This window comes from Scyliorhinus torazame, chromosome 10, assembly GCF_047496885.1.
Source record: "Scyliorhinus torazame isolate Kashiwa2021f chromosome 10, sScyTor2.1, whole genome shotgun sequence".
In the NCBI taxonomy this organism is placed as follows: Eukaryota; Metazoa; Chordata; class Chondrichthyes; order Carcharhiniformes; family Scyliorhinidae; genus Scyliorhinus; species Scyliorhinus torazame.
Genome location: NC_092716.1, coordinates 186,016,742 through 186,035,013, shown reverse-complemented (window position 1 = coordinate 186,035,013; position 18,272 = coordinate 186,016,742). Strand labels below are relative to the sequence as shown.

Genomic DNA, 18,272 nt, shown 5'->3' with positions numbered 1-18,272 from the left:
TTTCAGGCGGGGGTGGGGTTCACGCCACGCCGGTCGGGGGCCATTTGGCTGTGGCCCCTCCGGCAATTCTCCGGGCCCCGATTGGCTGAGCGGCCGTCGGTTTTTGGCCAGTCCTGCCGACGTGGATTAGACATGGTCCCACACGGTGGGACCTGGCAGGTAAGTCGGCTGGGGCGGTCCTCGGGGGGGGGGGGGGGGGGGGGGGGGGGGCGCATGCGGATCCGACCCCGGGGGGGGGCCCCATGGTGGCCTGCTCTGCGACCGGGACCCACCGATCTGTGGGCGGGCCTATGCCGTGGGGGTACTCCTGCCTTCCGCGCCGGCCCTGTAGGACTCCGCCATGGCTGGCGCGGAGAGGACACCCCCCTGCACATGCGGCAGAATATGCCGGCGGTTCCGCGCATACACGGGATCACGCCGGCCCTTTGGCGCATGCGCGGACTCGCTCAGTCCCTTTGGCGCCGGCTGGCGCAGCGCTAACCCCTCCAGCATCCACCTAGCCCCCGGAAGTGCGGGGGATTCCGCTACTTCCAGTCGGCCCAACGCCGGAGTGGTTCGCGCCATTTTTGACGCCGGCATCGGGCCATCGCGCCGATTCCGGAGAATCCCACTTAGGATTATCATAGAATTTACAGTGCAGAAGGAGGCCATTCGGCCCATCGAGTCTGCACCGGCTCTTGGAAAGAGCACCCTACCCAAGGTCAACACCTCCACCCTATCCCCATAACCCAACCCAACACTAAGGGCAATTTTGGACACCAAGGGCAATTTATCATGGGCAATCCACCTAACCTGCACATCTTTGGACTGTGGGAGGAAACCGGAGCACCCAGAGGAAACCCACGCAGACACGGGGAGGACGTGCAGACTCCGCACAGACAGTGACCCAAGCCAGAATCGAACCTGGGACCCTGGAGCTGTGAAGCAATTGTGCTAACCACTATGCTACCGTGCTGCCCAAAATGTGGGTGACGGAGAGGAAGCAGAGATGGGGTGGAGGAGGGTCACATGTGTTTGGATTTATTCTGGGAAATCAAGGATGGGAGCTGTCGATTGTCAGTAAAAGAATGAGGAGACACGTTAGGAGAAATGTCTTTACACAGGGGTTTGTTTGAGCACAGAATTCTTTACCGCAGGGAGTGATAGACACAGACCATTTTTTATTCATCCATGCAATGCAAATCTGCTGGCGTGGCCTGCATTTATTGACCATGCCTAATTTTCCTTGAGACCACTATCTTTCAAGGGGAGAAAAGGATAAATCTTTGAAACAAGCCTCCGGGAAGATAATGGGGCAGTGGGATTAGATTGGGATTGATACAGGGCTATGGGCTGCCTCGGGGCAGAGGGATTAGTTTGGGACTTCTCGGGCAATTAACCAGCAGACGTTGTTAAAACTTTGTCAAAGTTTCATACAGATAAATTGCTGCGCAATTAATCGACTTGTAAGATCATTTGGAAATTTGGATTCAACACAAAGGAAGATAATAACGGTTTCTGTGAGTTAGGATGATCAACTGGCAATTGTCATTGAGGAATTGGGTGAAGCGAGTTAGGGTTAATAACCATTGGTACATGTGGGTACTTGGATTGTACAGTGCAGAGCGACTTGCTGTGGGCATCATGGTCTTTGAGATACCTACAGTGTGCCACAGATACCAGCTCTGGACATCTCCAAATATCCTGGAAAATGCAGCTCAGAAGATGCATTGATTTACAAAAATAATTGGCGATTCATTATTATTTTAGAGGGTCAGAGTTTGTGGACCTAAAGATTAATAGAACATTGATCATCCGACTCCAACTGTACAAAAGACTTGTCTCTGTCGTTGTCATCATTTTCCTCACCATCATGCCTCTCTATGACATGCTCTTCATTCGCTTCCAGCTCGATATCTTCCTTAAACCACACGGACTTGTAGCCTTCGTCAGACTTCCTCTCTTTGGTGAGGATGGATTTAACCTCCGTGTCAGTATCTGTCTCGCTGAAGGAACCAGATGCCTTGTGATCCTCCTGGTTTGTGGCAGCAGCTTTGCTCCTTTGAGATACGGGGTCAGTGTGGTTTCCCGAAGATCCTGTTGGATCACTGTTTTCCACTGTCGGGTCGAGGATAGCAGCCAGAGCAACGGATTCTACGACAGGATTATCCAGTCGTGGCCAGCTGGATTTCTGGGCATTTTCTGAGGTCTCTTCCTCCTGGTAGCCTTCATTTGAAAACTGCAACTTGTCATTCTCTGATGAAAATAAACCTCTGGAAAGCTGCAATGAAGAAAATGTTTCATGGAATTATTTAATCCCATTTGGTAGTAAAGGATGAGGCAAATGTCAATTATACACATCAATTCCACTAGTACATAAAGAATACTTTTATGATATCATAGTGCTAGATCTTTATGAATATTACAGGTTATTCCCATTGTGATTGATAGTTGAGATAAGAGGGGGAAAGAGAGTACTGCTCTATAAAACCTGCAGACAGTCAGAAACAGGCAGGGCAAATCTGGAACTCTCCCCCTGAAAGATCACAAAATCTTTTATGGGGGGTGCGTGTACAGGTATTAAACAATATGGAGCAAAGATCGGCAAATGGGCCTGAAGTACAGATCAGCCATGATCTTATAGAATAGTGGAACAAACTGAAGGGGCTGAATGGCCTTGTCATGTTCCTTTGCGAGAGATAACGGCGGCATAATAATAGTAATCTTTGTTGTCACAAGTAGGCTTACATTAACACTGCAATGACGTTACTGTGAAAAGCCCCTAGTCACCACACTCCGGCGCCTGTTCGGGTACACAGAGGGAGAATTCAGAATGTCCAATTTACCTAACAAGCCCGTCTTTCGGGACTTGGAGGAAACCGGAGCACCTGGAGGAAACCCACGCAGACACGGGGAGAATGTGCAGACTCCACACAGACATCAATCCAAGCCGGAAATCGAACCCGGGTCCCTGGCGCTGTGAAGCAACAGTGCTAATGGCTGTGCACCCGTGCCGCCCATGGACATGGGTGTAGCTGGCACGCCTGTAGAAATAGATGTCATGGCTTCAGATGATTCCCGTTGTTTTTGTGGGAAGGTACAAACGCTCCCCGTCGGGGAATTGAACTCCGGTCTCCCGCGTGACAGGCGGGGATACTAACCATTATACTAACGATGTCGCTGAGGAGCAACATGTAGATGAGAATTCGGAGGATGAAACTGCAATGAGAATCACGCAGCTGGGCTACATCCCATCTTCCCTCAGAGACTGCCTATCAACGAAGGAAGCCATTTGACCCATATTGCCTGTGTGGGTCTTTTTAAGAGAACTATCTAATTAGCCTCACTCCAGGACACATAGCCCTGTAAATATTTTCCCTTCAAATATTTATCAAATTAATTTTTTAAGGTGATTATTGAATCTGCTTCCACTGCCCTTTCAGGCAACGGGTTGCAGATCAAGGCAGTTCATTGTGTAAAATGTTTCCTCATGTCACTTCTGCTGCTTTTGCTAATCACCCTAAATCTGTCTCCTCCTGCCAGTGCATACCGTTACTCCCTATTTACTCTATCAAAACAGTCCATGATTTTGAACAACTCTTTGAAATCTTTTCTTAAGCTTCTCTGCTCTAAGGAGAACAATCCCAGCTACTCCAATCTCTACATGTAAACAATACCCTTCACTCCTGCTACCATTCTGGCTAATCTCCTCTACACCCTCCCTAAGGCCTTGGCAAACTTCCAGAAGTGCAGGGCCCAGAATTCAGCTGAGGTTGAATCAGTGATTTATAAAGGTTCAGGGAATCAGGGGGGAAACTCTCCACAAAGGAAAATGGTTGTGGTGGTTGGAGGTCAACCATCTCAGCTCCAGGACATCACTGCAGGAGTTCCTCAGGGTAGTGTCCTCGGCCAACCATCTTCAGCTGCTTCATCAATTACCTCCTTTCCATCATAAGGTCAGAAGTAGGGATGTGCGGAGATGACAAATGCAACAAGATCTGGACAATATCCAGGAAAGTTATATTCGCGCCACACAAGTGCCAGACAATGACCAGATCCTACAAGAGAGGATCTAACCATCGCCCCTGACATTCAATAGCATTACTATCGCTGAATCCCCATAATCAACATCCTGGCAGTTATCATTGATCAGAAACTGAACTGGAGTAGCGATATTAATACTGTGATTAATAGAGCAGGTCAAAGGCTAGGAATCCTACGATGAGTAACTCAACTGCTGTCCCCCCAAAAGCCTGTCCACCATCTACAAGGCACAAGCCAGGAGTGCAATGGAATACTCTCCACTTGCCTGGATGAGTGCAGCTAAAACAACACTCAAGAAGCTCTACCCCATCCAGGACAAAGCAGCCCGCTTGATTGCTCCCCTTTCCACAAACATTCAATCCCTCCACCACCGACAAACAGCGGCAGCCGTGTGTACCATCTACAAGATGCACTACAGTAACTCACCAAGGTTCCTTTGACAGCATCTTCCAAAGCCATGACCAATACCATCTAGAGGGATAAGAGCAGCAGATACCTGGGAACTCCACCACCTGGAGGTTCTCCTCCAAGTCACTCACTATCCCAGCTTGGAACTTTATCGCCTTTCCTTCACTGTTGCTGGGTCAAAATCCTAGAATTCCCTCCCGAACAGCACTGTGGGTGTACCTACACCTCAGGGACTGCAGCGGTTCAAGATGGCAGCTCACCACCATCTTCTGAAGGACAACCAAGGATGGGCAATAAATGCGGGCCTAGCCAGCGACGGCCACACCCGTAAATACATTTTTTAAAAAATGAATACCTTCCTTGCTTTTGTACTCTGTGCCTATCTTTATAAAGCAAAGGATCCATTTATAAAAAAGCCCTCTCAACTTGTTAAGTCACCTTCTAAGATTTGGGTACACGCACACCCCCAGGTCTCTCTGTTCTCTTTAAAATTGCGGCCTTCAGGACGCGCGGCAACGCAGAATCGCCGAGCAGAAACTTATAGCCAAGTTCCGCACACGAGTGCGGCCTCAACCGGGACCTGGGATTCATGTCACATTACATTCATCCCCCACCATCTGGCCTGCGTAATCCTACCAACTGTCCTGGCTTGATACAATTCACACCTCTTTAACCTGGGGTTACCCCATCTCTGGATCTGTAAAGATTTAATCACCTGCTAATGGTCGCATTCCAAGCATTGTTTGGCATCTTTGAATTTGTCTATATATGTGTTTCTGGAACATACCTCTTCATTCACCCGAGGAAGGAGCAGCGCTCCGAAAGCTAGTGACATCGAAACAAACCTGTTGGACTTTAACCTGGTGTTGTAAGACTTCGTACTGTGCTCTTTAAAATTGTACCATATATTTTACATTGTCTTTCCTCTTTCTTCTACCAAAATGTATCCGTTCACACCTTCCTGCATTAAATGGCATCTGCGATCTCTCTATTTTACCACTCTGTCAAGGTCCTCCTCAAGCCTGTTACCATCCTCCTCATGGTTTACCACATTTCAAAGTTTTGGGTCATCTTGCAAACTATGAATGATGCCCAAATGTCAGTCATCATTGTGTATTAAATCCCCCAAAATTGTATCATGCCCCTCAGAATCTCCTTGTCCATTGAATCCATAGAATCCCCACAGTGCAGAAGGAGGCCGTTTGGTCCAACGAGTATGCATCAACCCTCCAAAAGAGCACCCCACCCACGCCCACTCCCCCGCCCTATCCCCTGTCATAATATACACCAGTATATCATGGTGCAGACACACACTGATGGACACACAGTGGGACCAATCAACATACACAACACCGCAGCCAATCACCAGTGAGAGCACACGCACTATAAAGACAGGGGGCATCAGAGTTCCCGCTCATTCGAGTAGCAGCTAGCTAGGAGCACAGAGCTCACAGCCTGCAACACAGACATTCACCATGTGCTGAGTCCATCAACTGGTTAGGACAAGGCAAAAGTCTTCAGTTAAAGCTAGTATCGTATTTACCCACAGTTCAAGTATGTTTAAATAGTTAACCTTTTAATAAAATAGTGTTGCACTACTTCAAGTGTTGGTGACCTGTATGTGATCCAGAACACCCAACACATCATCCCCGCAACCCAGTAACCCCACCTAAGCTGTGGATACTAAGGGGAAATTTAGCATGGACAATAGACCTAACCTACACATTTTTGGACTGTGAGAGGAAACCGGAGCACCCAGGGGAAACCCACGCACACACGGGGAGAACGTGCAGACTCCGCACAGACAGTCACCCAGAGCCATAATTGAACAGTGCCACCGTACCGCCCATCAAACCCCCTCATATCCCATCAAATCCCAGCATGCCCCATTATATCCCATCAATTCCCATCATATCCCATCATATCCCATCATATCCCACCAAATCCCATCATATCCAATCATATCCCATCAAATCCCCTCATATCCCATTGAATCCCACCAAATCTCATCATATTCCATCAAATCCCATCATATCAAATTATATCCCATTATATCCCACTAAATGCCATCATAAACCTCTACTTCTGGAACTGCCTTTTTTAAAGCTTTGCCCAATCATAAAGTTGGGTTTCTATGTCCAAGTAACACATGATTCGGCCACTCACAGCTTTTAACTTTGTCACTGATCCATCAGTTATTTGTTCCCATTCCATGTTCCACCGATGGATTTTGTGGAGAAGAATTCCAATGATGACAAAACAAATGATCAGCAGAATGCCTAAGGGAACTCCGAGGGCTGCCATGTGTTTGGCTTCGTATATCAGCCTTGGGTTTACTGCTGGTAAACCTGGAAAACAAAATTTTATTTAATCAGATGGTTTATTGAATCTCTGTGACAACAACTCTTAGATAACGTGTGCGATCTCATGGCCGTGTCCCGCCCGAATGGGAGCGCGATGTGGCCAGTAATAATAATAATCCCTATTGTCACAAGTAGGCTTACGTTAACACTGCAATGAAGTTACTGTGAAATTCCTCTAGATGCCAGCAGACATCTCCCACGGGCATCCCAGTAGACTGTACACCTTGTGAGATCTACCCAGATCTCGCGAGGTGTGGTGATCAGTATCCTGCCGACAATGGGCGTGACCAAGCCTCGCACACCTAAGTCGGTTTTAAACCCACTTAGGCATGCTGACTCAGGATCTACCAGATTCCTGGCGTCCAATGGCCTCCCCAGGGAGACCCCAGCCAGGCGCTGTTCTGCACTGGTCCACACAAATGTGGACTAGGTAGAATCTCACCGGGGGGGGTGGGGCTCTCCCGGACGGTCGGAAACCCTTTGGAGGCCAGGGACAGGGCAAGGTGGATCCCTGGCCCTTTCCTGGAACATAGGTACCTTGGCACTGCCAGGCTGGCAGCAGGGGTGTGCATCCTGGGGAAACGCCAAGACACAGCGGTAGAGCAGGTCGAGGATCACCGAGAGGGCACTGGGGGCGGGGAAGTAGAAGGCTGTAGGTAGCAGGTATGGGGAGGGGGAGTGAGCATTGGGGAGAGGGGTGGGAGGAGGGGGAGGGACTAGTGGGGAGAGTGGGGGACACTTATGTGAGCGACATTAAATAATCTTCACCACAACCAGTATGACGCCTCTGGCACTTCCTTCTGCAACACGGGCCGACCCCCAATCCCGTGCCCCATCTCCCCAGACATGGGGGTCCTGGACCCCTCGCGCACCCCCCGGTACACTGTGTGCAGGTGATGCGTGTAAGCGAGCACGCAGCATACAGGCAGGGGTCAGACTATGTCATAGAAGCTCAGCTCTCTGCAGGTTGTCATCACTCCCCTGCCCTCGATGAAAACCCGCCGTCAGTGCCGACACAGTCACAGCACCCTGGATTGATGTAACAATGGGGGAGGGGGGGGGGGGAGCGGTGGGAGAAGGGAGATGGTGAAGGTGGGGGGGGGGGGGTGCAGAGGGGTGGGGGAGATAAGGGGAGTGGGAAGGCGGGAGGTGGGAGGGGATGGGATGATGGACTAGGCCATGTCCTATGTGAAGCAGGCAAGTAGGAGGGCCTCCCTGGCCCTCCGGGTTTGCCAGACCCTCACCACTACCGCCTGTCCTCCAGCTGGTCCTCTCGTTCCCTGGGACCATTCCTCCAGCCCCTGCTGGTCCGGTGCCACCTCGTCACCCTCCTCCTCAGAGATGGCCACATGTTCCTCCCCCTCCACCTTCAGCATGTTGCCCCGCTGCTGTGCCAGGTTGTGGAGGACACAGCAGACCACCACAAAGTGGGCGACCTTCCGGGCGATGTACTGCAGGGCACCACTGGAGTGTTCAAGACATCGGAACCGCATTTTCAGCAGTCTGATGCACCGCTCAATGACAGACTGGGTGGCTCATGGCCTCATGTTATCGGGTCTTCGCACTGGTCTCCGGCCTCCGTACTGGGTCATTAGCCAGGTACCCCTTATCCCCCAAGACCCAACTGGCCGTCCTGGGGTGTCCCTCGAAGAGGTCAGGAATGTCTGACTGCCCCAGGATGTAACTGCCGTGCACACTCCCTGGGAGGCATGCACACACATGTAAGATCTTCATCTGCTGGTCACACACGAGCTGGATGTTCAGGGAGTGGGACCCCTTCCTGTTGATATCGGGCACATTCCGCCGCCTGTTCGGGGAGGCTGGTATGGGAATTGAAACCGCGCTGCTGGTCTTTTCTACATTACAAGCCAACTGTTTAGCCCACTGTGCTAAACCAGCCCCTAAACCAGATGGCCTGAGCAGCGCAAGGCGACATGCTTGCCATCTATTAGCTCCTGGACCTGAACCATCCTGTCGATGGCGGAGAATCTTGCTGCCTGGGCATTCTGTTGGGCTTGGTCCGTGTTGAGGTTTATGTCGTTGGCTGCCCCGGCAAACGGCATCTGTGACCTGTGGGATGCACCTGTGGGTTGTGTGAGATGCCGCACAAGTCCCCGCTCGAGCCCTGGAATGATCCTGAGGCGTAGAAATTCCTGACTGCGGTAACCTTGACGGCCATCGTTAGCGGGTGTCCTCCTCCTCCATGTGTTGCCAAGTCCGCGAGAGCATAGCCCAGGTGCCGCACCATCTGCTTGTTCAGGTGGAGCTTCCTGCGTCATGCAATGTCCGTCATTTGTTCGACGCTTGTACACCTTGGGCCGTCGCCGGCCTCCCCCTCTGGGTCTCACCCTGGCCTGATGGACAACCTGGTCCTCAGTGTGTGGGGCAGGGCCCTGCACATGGGCCGCTGCCTCGAGTCTCCTGTGAACGCTGCTGCTGCCGCCTCCTTCCCTGGCATCTAGCCACCCAGCCTGCCAGTGGCACCCCTAGGACAAGTTCCGCGGGGTCCAGAGTATCGTCCATGCCGTTTGATATCTGTTAGGAATTGGAACGGGTGTGAGGCTGACAGCCACCGGTGCCTTCCACCCCATACCCTCAACTCCCCCCCGTGGTAGTACCAGGTATTGCGGTACCCAAGAGGCTGATGACCATTGGTTAGACCCAGGAGTTTACCATTGGCTGTTGTTACGTAGCTCCGCCCTGACAGGCGGAGTATAAGAAACGGTGCCGTCCCAGCAGCCTTCACTTTCTGTACCGAAGCTGCTGGGGAACAAGTTCAAGCAGATTAAAGCCTTCAGTTATGAAATCACTTCGCCTTGAGTGCAATTGATTGCGCATCACCCCCATTGCACTCCTCCTCCTCCCCCCCCCCCCCCCCCAGCAAACCCCGTCCTCTCACCCCCAGCTGCAGCGGGGCCCTAATTCACCAGACCCCAACCCTGCACCCCAGACACCTGCACATAAAAGTTACCTGGACTTGGCACAGGTCCCGGCCCCGTCGCACTCACTCATCCCCCAGCCGTGGACATGTCCCCAGGGCTGGGACCCATCCCATGGGTGTTCGGATGTTGGCTGCATTGCCTCCCAGAGTGTCCAGGCATCACGGTCTGAATGGATTGGTTTCTCACCATGCTACGATTTCACCTAGTGGTTCTCGCTTTTGGCCTCTCCTGCCATTTAACGGCCTCGTCGCGCTCTCGCTCGAGCGCAACGAGGACACTGAATATATCGTGTGGCGTACTCCCGGAGTTTGCCGCTTTGGAGGGGGCGGAGCATCACGAAAGCGACGCCGTCCCCGATTGGTCGGGAACTTTGATGCTCCAGCTGATCGCCGAACGTGATTTTGGCGTCCGGAGAATCCAGCTTTATGTGTCAGCCCATTTTGTCCCCCGGTTGAATAGGTTCTCCTGCCTCCTGGAGGCTGACACAGGGTGTCTTTCCCAAGAGCAGTGGGCCCTGCCATCATGGTTCACTCTGCAACTGATGCATTATATCCAGTTAATTGCTTCTGTGATGACTGTTAGATTGAACCCATTGATCTCTATTTGTATTACCAACTTTTTTCTATCTTGTTATAAGTTCTTTGTGCTTTCGATGAAGTGTCTTTAATTGAACTTTTCACAGTTTTCACTTGATTTCTTCACTAGCACACGATTACTATTTAAATGTTTATTCCTTCTTATCAATTCTGCATATATTTACACCAATTGTTACTCTGCTCTGTGACATTCGCATTTCCTTCAGATTTATAAATTTACCCTCAGTTTGAAACCTCTGCCTCCCTTTTTAGTTTAAAGCCCCGTCTATTACCCCAGCTAATCGATTTGCCAGTATAATGGCTACAGCTCAGTTTAAGTGGGCCCCGTACAACAGCTCACTCATTGGGAGCAATCGGGTTGGTGGGGGGGGATCAGTAAGTGAGGGTATGAGATCAGCTGGCTTACTTGTTGTTGGTCCAGTTCCTGGTCCATCGGGTGGATTGCCGGATGGAGGTATTGACCCTGGAGGCCCAGGATCATTTGTAGTTATTGACCCAGTGACTTGAGGTTTGGTGGTTGTTGGCCCGGTTCCAGGGGACTTTGTTGTGGTGGATCCTGGGGGACCTGGAGGAGCCTTTGATGGAGTTGATGCCCCAGTGGTGGTTGGCCCAGTCCCGGGGGGTTTAGGCGGTGGTTTTGGTGTTCCTGATCCATGAGCTGTTGTTGTTGTTTTCACAGTTGTTGGGGCTGGGTTAAAAAATAGCTCATTTTAGCAGCCAGGAAATCACAGAACCACAGACCTCATAGAAAGAGGCCTTTCAGCCCATCATATATTCACAACACCCATCACCCACCGTCTTTCCCCATGGCCATGTGACTTCTTTTTCATGGTAACATAGAAAACATAGAAAAAATAGAAGCAAAAGGAGGCCATATGGCCCTTCAAGCCGCTCCACCATGGTTGAGCATCCAACTCAATAGCCTAATCCCGCTTTCCCCCATATCCTTTGATCACATTCACCCCAAGTGCTATATCTAACTGTTTCTTGAAACCATACAATGTTTTGGACTCAACTACTTCCTGTGGTACCGAATTCCACAAGCTCACCACTCTTTGTATGAAGACATTTCTCCTCATCTCTGCCCTAAATGGTCTACCCTGTATCCTCAGACTATGACCCCTTTGATGCACAATAAATACGCTCGAGTCCACGTGGAGTCATATCGATTCAGCTTCAATCTGATTGCAGAACTGTACCCAGCAGCAAAGTTACAGAAGTGAAGGCTGCTGGGGTCGGCACTGGTTCTTATACCCCGCCTTTCAGGGCAGGGCTATGTACATTGCTCAATGGTAGACCCCGCGGTCTAGCCAATGGTTATTCCTCTCTCTGGTACCGCAATACCTGGTATTACCGGGCAGCACGGTAGCATTGTGGATAGCACAATTGCTTCACAGCTCCAGGGTCCCAGGTTCGATACCAGCTTGGGTCACTGTCTGTGCGGAGTCTACACATCCTCCCCGTGTGTGCGTGGGTTTCCTCCGGGTGCTCCGGTTTCCTCCCACAGTCCAAAGATGTGCAGGTTAGGTGGATTGGTCATGATAAATTGCCCTTCGTGTCCAAAATTGCCCTTAGTGTTGGGTAGGGTTAGTGGGTTATGGGGATAGGGTGGAGGGGTTGACCTTGGGTACGGTGCTCTTTCCAAGAGCCGGTGAAGACTCGATGGGCCGAATGGCCTCCTTCTGCACTGTAAATTCTATGATTACCACACCCTGGCTCTGGACACACCCACCATCGGGAACATTCTTTCTGCATCAACCTGTCCAGTCCTGTTAGAATTTTATAAGTTTCTATGAGATCATTCTTCTGAACTCCAGTGAATACAATCCTAGCCGATTCAATCTCTCCTCATATGTGAAAAATGAAAATGACTTATTGTCACAAGTAGGCTTCAAATGAAGTTACTGTGAAAAGCCCCTAGTCGCCACATTCCGGCGCCTGTTCGGGGAGGCTGGTACGGGAATTGAACCGTGCTGCTGACCTGCCTTGGTCTGCTTTCACAGCCAGCGATTTAGCCCTGTGCTAAAGAGAAACTGTCAGTACTGCCATCCCTGGAATCTGTCTGGGAAACCTTCGCTGCACTCCCTCTCTTGTTAGAACATCCCTCCTCAGATAAGGAGACCAAAACTGCACACAAGATTCCAGGTCTGGCCTCACCAAGGCCCTGTATAATTGCAGCAAAGACATCCCTGCTCCTGTACTCAAATCCTCGCGCAATGAAGACCAGCATACCATTTGCCTTCTTTACCTCCTGCTGCACCTGCATGCTTACCTTCAAGTGACTGGTGCACAAGGACATCCAGGTCACGTTGCACGTTCCACTCTCCTGATTTTTGGCCATTCAGATAATAGTCTGCTTTCTTGTTTTTGCTACCAAAGTGGGTAACCTCGCATTTATCCAAATTATACTACATCTGCCATTCATTTGCCCACTCACTCAACTTTTCCAAATCACACTGAAGGATCTCTGCATTCTCCTCACCCTCCCACCCAACTTGGTGTTTTCTGTAAATTTGGAGATATGACATTTTGTTCCCTCATCTAAATCATTAACATATATTGTGAATAGCTGGGGTCTTAGCACAGTGGGGTCTTAGCACAGATCCCTTGCGGTACCCCACTAGTCACTGCGTGCCAATTTGAAAAAGATCTGTTAATTCCTACTCTTTGTTTTTTGTCTGCCAACCAGTTTTCTATCCATCGCGATACACTACCCCCAATCCCATGTGCTTTAATTTTACACGCTAATCTTTTATGCGGGACTTTGTCAAAAGCCTTCTGAAAGTCCAAATACACCAGATCCACTGGCTCCCCTTCATCAAATCTACTAGTTACATCCTCGAAGAATTCCAGTAGCTATGTCAAGCATGATTTCCCCTTCATAAATCCATGCTGACTCTGTCCATTCCTGCCACTGTTTTCTAAGGGCTCTGCTATAAAATCTTTGATAATGGATTCAAGATTTTCCCCCACTACTGATATCAGGCTGATTGGTCTATTATTCCCTGCTTTCTCGCTCCCTCCCTTTTTAAATAGTGGAGTTACATTAGCTACCCTCTAATCTGGAAGATTAGACCTGGAAGATGACCACCAATGCATCCACTATTTCTAGAACCACCTCCTTCAGTACCCTGGTATGTAGATTATCAGGCCCTGGGGATTTATCAGCCTTCAATCCCATCAATTTCCCCAACACCATTTCTCTGCTAATATTGATCACCTTCAGTTCCTCCCCATCATTAAACCCTAAATTCCCCAACATTTCTGGTATCTTATTTGTGTCCTCATTTGTGAATACAGAACCAAAGTATGTATTTAGCTGCTCAGCCATTTCTTTGTCCCCTATAATATATTCCCCTGTTTCTGACTGTAAGGGACCTACATTTGTCTTCACTAATCGTTTTCTCTTCACGTACCTATAGAAACTTTTACAACTATTTTTTATGTTCCCTGCAAGCTTACTTTCATACTCTATTTACCGCTTCTTAATCAATCACTTGGTCCTTCTTTGTTGAATTCTAATCAGCTCCCAATCCTCAGACCTGTTATTTTTCTTGGCCAATTTGTATGCTACTTCCTTGGATCAAATACTATCCCCAACTTCCTTTGTAAGCAATGGATTGGCCACCTTTCCCGTTTTACTTTTTTGCCAGACAGGAATAAACAATTGTTGCAGTTCCTCCAAGTGCTCTTTGAATGTTTGCTATTGCCTATCCACTGTCATCCCTTTAAGTAACATTCCCCAATTGGTCATAGCCAACTCACGTCTCATTTTACTGTAGTTTCCTTTGTTAAGATTCAGGACCTTAATCTCAGAATCAACTACTTCACTCTCCATCTTGATGAAAAATTCTATCATGTTATGGTCGCTCATCCCCAAGGGGTCTCGCACAACTAGATTGACAATGATTCCGTTCTCATCACACAACATCCAGTCTGGCATGGCCTGTTCTCTAGTTGGCTCCTCAACATATTGATCCACATAACCATCCTGCATACACTCCAGGAATTCCTCCTCTATGGTATTGTGACTAATTTGATTTTCCCAATCTATATGCAGATTAAAATCACCCATAATTACAGTTGTTCATTTATCACATGCATCTCTAATTTCCTGTTTAATACCATACCCAACAATATCACTGCAGTTTTGGGGTCTATATATGATGCCCAACATTTTTTGCCCCTTGCTGTTTCTCAGCTCTACCCATACAGATTCCGCATTGTTGGAGTTAACATCCTACCTCACGATTAATTTCCTCCTTGACCAGCAATGCAATCCCACCACTTTTTCCTTTCTGTCTGTCTTTCTTAAATACTGAATACCCATGGGCATTCAGTTCCCATCCTTGGTCACCCTGCAGCAGTGTCTCCGTAATCCCAACTATATCATACCCGTTCACGTCTATTAGAACATAAGAACATAAGAACTAGGAGCAGGAGTAGGCCATCTGGCCCCTCGAGCCTGCTCCACCATTCAATGAGATCATGGCTGATCTTTTGTGGACTCAGCTCCACTTTCCGGCCCGAGCACCATAACCCTTAATCCCTTTATTCTTCAAAAAACTATCTATCTTTATATTACAAACATTTAATGAAGGAGCCTCTACTGCTTCACTGGGCAAGGAATTCCATAGATTCACAACCCTTTAGGTGAAGAAGTTCCTCCTAAACTCAGTCCTAAATCTACTTCCCCTTATTTTAAGGCTATGCCCCCTAGTTCTGCTTTCACCCGCCAGTGGAAACAACCTGCCCGCATTTATCCTATCTATTCCCTTCATAATCTTATATGTTTCTATAAGATCCCCCCTCATCCTTCGAAATTCCAACGAGTACAGTCCCAGTCTACTCAACCTCTCCTCGTAATCCAACCCCTTCAGCTCTGGGATTAACCTAGTGAATCTCCTCTGCACACCCTCCAGTGCCAGTACGTCCTTTCTCAAGTAAGGAGACCAAAACTGAACACAATACTCCAGGTGTGGCCTCACTAACACCTTATACAATTGCAGCAGAACCTCCCTAGTCTTAAACTCCATCCCCCTAGCAATGAAGGACAAAATTCCATTTGCCTTCTTAATCACCTGTTGCACCTGTAAACCAGCTTTTTGCGACTCATGCACTAGCACACCCAGGTCTCTCTGCACAGCAGCAGGTTTTAATATTTTATCATTTAAATAATAATCCCTTTTGCTATTATTCCTACCAAAATGGATAACCTCACATTTGTCAACATTGTATTCCATCTGCCAGACCCTAGCCCATTCACTTTGCCTATCCAAATCCCTCTGCAGACTTTCAGTATCCTCTGCCCTTTTTGCTTTACCACTTATCTTAGTGTCGTTTGCAAACTTGGACACATTGCCCTTGGTCCCCAACTCCAAATCATCTATGTAAATTGTGAACAGTTGTGGGCCCAACACTGATCCCTGAGGGACACCACTAGCTACTGATTGCCAACCAGAGAAACACCCATTAATCCCCATTCTCTATCCATGCTACTACTTTCCCCTTAATGCCATGCATCTTTATCTTATGCAACAACCTTTTGTGTGGCACCTTGTCAAAGGCTTTCTGGAAATCCAGATATACCACATCCATTGGCTCCCTGTTATCTACCGCACTGTTAATGTCCTCAAAAAATTCCACTAAATTAGTTAGGCACGACCTGCCCTTTATGAACCCATGCTGCGTCCGCCCAATGGGACAATTTCCAGCCAGATGCCTCGCTATTTCTTCCTTGATGATAGATTCCAGCATCTTCCCTACTACCGAAGATTCCAGCATCTTCCCTACTACCGAAGTTAAGCTCACTGGCCTATAATTACCCGCTTTCTGCATACCTCCTTTTTTAAACAGTGGTGTCACGTTTGCTAATTTCCAATCCGCCGGGACCATCCCAGAGTCTGGTGAATTTTGGTAAATTATCACTAGTGCATTTACAATTTCCCTAGCCATCTCTTTTAGCACTCTGGGATGCATTCCATCAGGTCCAGGAGACTGGTCTATCTTTAGCCCCATTAGCTTGCCCATCACTACCTCCTTGGTGATAACAATCCTCTCAAGGTCCTCACCTGTCATAGCCTCATTTCCATCAGTCACTGGCATGTTATTTGTGTCTTCCACTGTGAAGACCGACCCAAAAAACCTGTTCAGTTCCTCAGCCATTTCCTCATCTCCCATTATTAAATCTTCTTTCTCATCCTCTAAAGGACCAACATTTACCTTAGTCACTCTTTTTTGTTTTATGTATTTGTAGAAACTTTTACTATCGGTTTTTATATTCTGAGCAAGTTTACTCTCATAATCTATCTTACTCTTCTTTATAGCTTTTTTAGTAGCTTTCTGTTGCCCCCTAAAGATTTCCCAGTCCTCTAGTCTCCCACTGATCTTTGCTACTTTGTATGTTTTTTCCTTCAATTTGATACTCTCCCTTATTTCCTTAGATATCCATGGTCGATTTTCCCTCTTTTTACCGTCCTTCCTTTTAGTTGGTCTAAACCTTTGCTGAGCACTGTGAAAAATCACTTGGAAGGTTCTCCACTGTTCCTCAACTGTTTCACTATAAAGTCTTTGCTCCCAGTCTACCTTAGCTAGTTCTTCTCTCATCCCATTGTAATCTCCTTTGTTTAAGCACAAAACACCAGTGCTTGACTTTACCTTCTCACCCTCAGTCTGTATTTTAAATTCCACCATATTGTGATCGCTCCTTCCGAGAGGATCCCTAACTAGGAGATCCTGAATCAATCCTGTCTCATTACACAGGACCAGATCTAGGACCGCTTGTTCCCTCGTAGGTTCCATTACATACTGTTCTAGGAAACTATCGCCGATACATTCTATAAACTCCTCCTTGACCGACCTGGTTAAACCAATCAACATGTAGATTAAAATCCCCCATGATAACTGCTGTACCATTTCTACATGCATCAGTTATTTCTTTGTTTATTGCCTGCCCCACCATAATGTTACTATTTGGTGGTCGAAAGTGGTCTATAGATTACTCCTATCAGTGACTTTTTCGCCTTACTATTCCTGATTTCCACCCAAATGGATTCAACCTTATCCTCCGTAGCACCGATGTCATCCCTTACTGTTGCCCGGATGTCATCCTTAAATAACAGAGCTACACCACCTCCCTTACCATCCACTCTGTCCTTCCGAAAAGTTTGATACCGTCGGATATTTAACTCCCAGTCGTGACCATCCTTTTTTAAAAAATATATTTTATTGAATTTTTTTTTCCCTGAGCAACATTTTTCCCGCTTACAAAACAAGCGAAACGATAACAATAACAAAACAGAAATTTTTTAACTTTTTAACAATAGTAGTAATAATAATAATATACAAGTAACAAAACCTCGTACTCTATTGACCTATACTCAACTAAGCCTCCTCCCCCCCTCCCCCCCCCTCCCCCCTGGGTTGCTGCTGCTGGTCATCTGTCTTCCCTCTAACGTTCCCCTAGGTAGTCGAGAAATGGCTGCCACCGCCTGGTGAACCCTTGAGCCGATCCTCTCAGGGCAAACTTTATCTGCTCCAGTTTAATAAACCCCGCCATATCATTTACCCAGGCCTCCAGTCCGGGGGGTTTCGCCTCCTTCCACATGAGTAGGATCCTGCGCCGGGCTACGAGGGACGCAAAGGCCACGACATCGGCCTCTTTCGCCTCCTGCACTCCCGGCTCTTCCTCAACTCCAAATAGAGCTAACCCTCAGCCTGGTTTGACCCGGGCCTTCACCACCTGCGAAATCACTCCCGTCACTCCCTTCCAATACCCTTCCAGTGCCGGGCACGCCCAAAACATATGTGCGTGGTTTGCCAGGCTCCCGCCACACCTCCCACATTTGTCCTCCACTCCAAAGAACCTGCTCAATCTTGCGCCCGTTATGTGTGCTCTATGAAGCACCTTAAATTGAATCAGGCTAAGCCTGGCACATGAG

The 18,272-nt window shown here is 48.4% G+C and overlaps 1 protein-coding gene across 10 annotated transcripts in view; it reads right to left on the bottom strand.

Annotated features, from left to right (window-relative positions):
* Positions 1 to 202: 202 nt before the first annotated feature.
* Positions 203 to 18,272, bottom strand: part of LOC140384430 (cadherin-related family member 5-like) — a 172,999-nt gene continuing 154,929 nt past the window's right edge. For 7 of the 10 annotated variants that reach the window (XM_072466118.1, XM_072466120.1, XM_072466119.1 and 4 more), the window contains 3 exons: positions 10,739 to 11,020; positions 6,598 to 6,779; positions 203 to 2,260 (listed from right to left, as the gene is read on the bottom strand). In XM_072466118.1, the coding sequence (XP_072322219.1) occupies positions 1,769 to 2,260; positions 6,598 to 6,779; positions 10,739 to 11,020 (956 nt within the window). In that variant the 3' untranslated portion in view covers positions 203 to 1,768. The remainder of the gene's footprint in view (positions 2,261 to 6,597; positions 6,780 to 10,738; positions 11,021 to 18,272) is intronic. The other 3 variants (XM_072466121.1, XM_072466126.1, XM_072466127.1) reach the window with 1 other exon arrangement.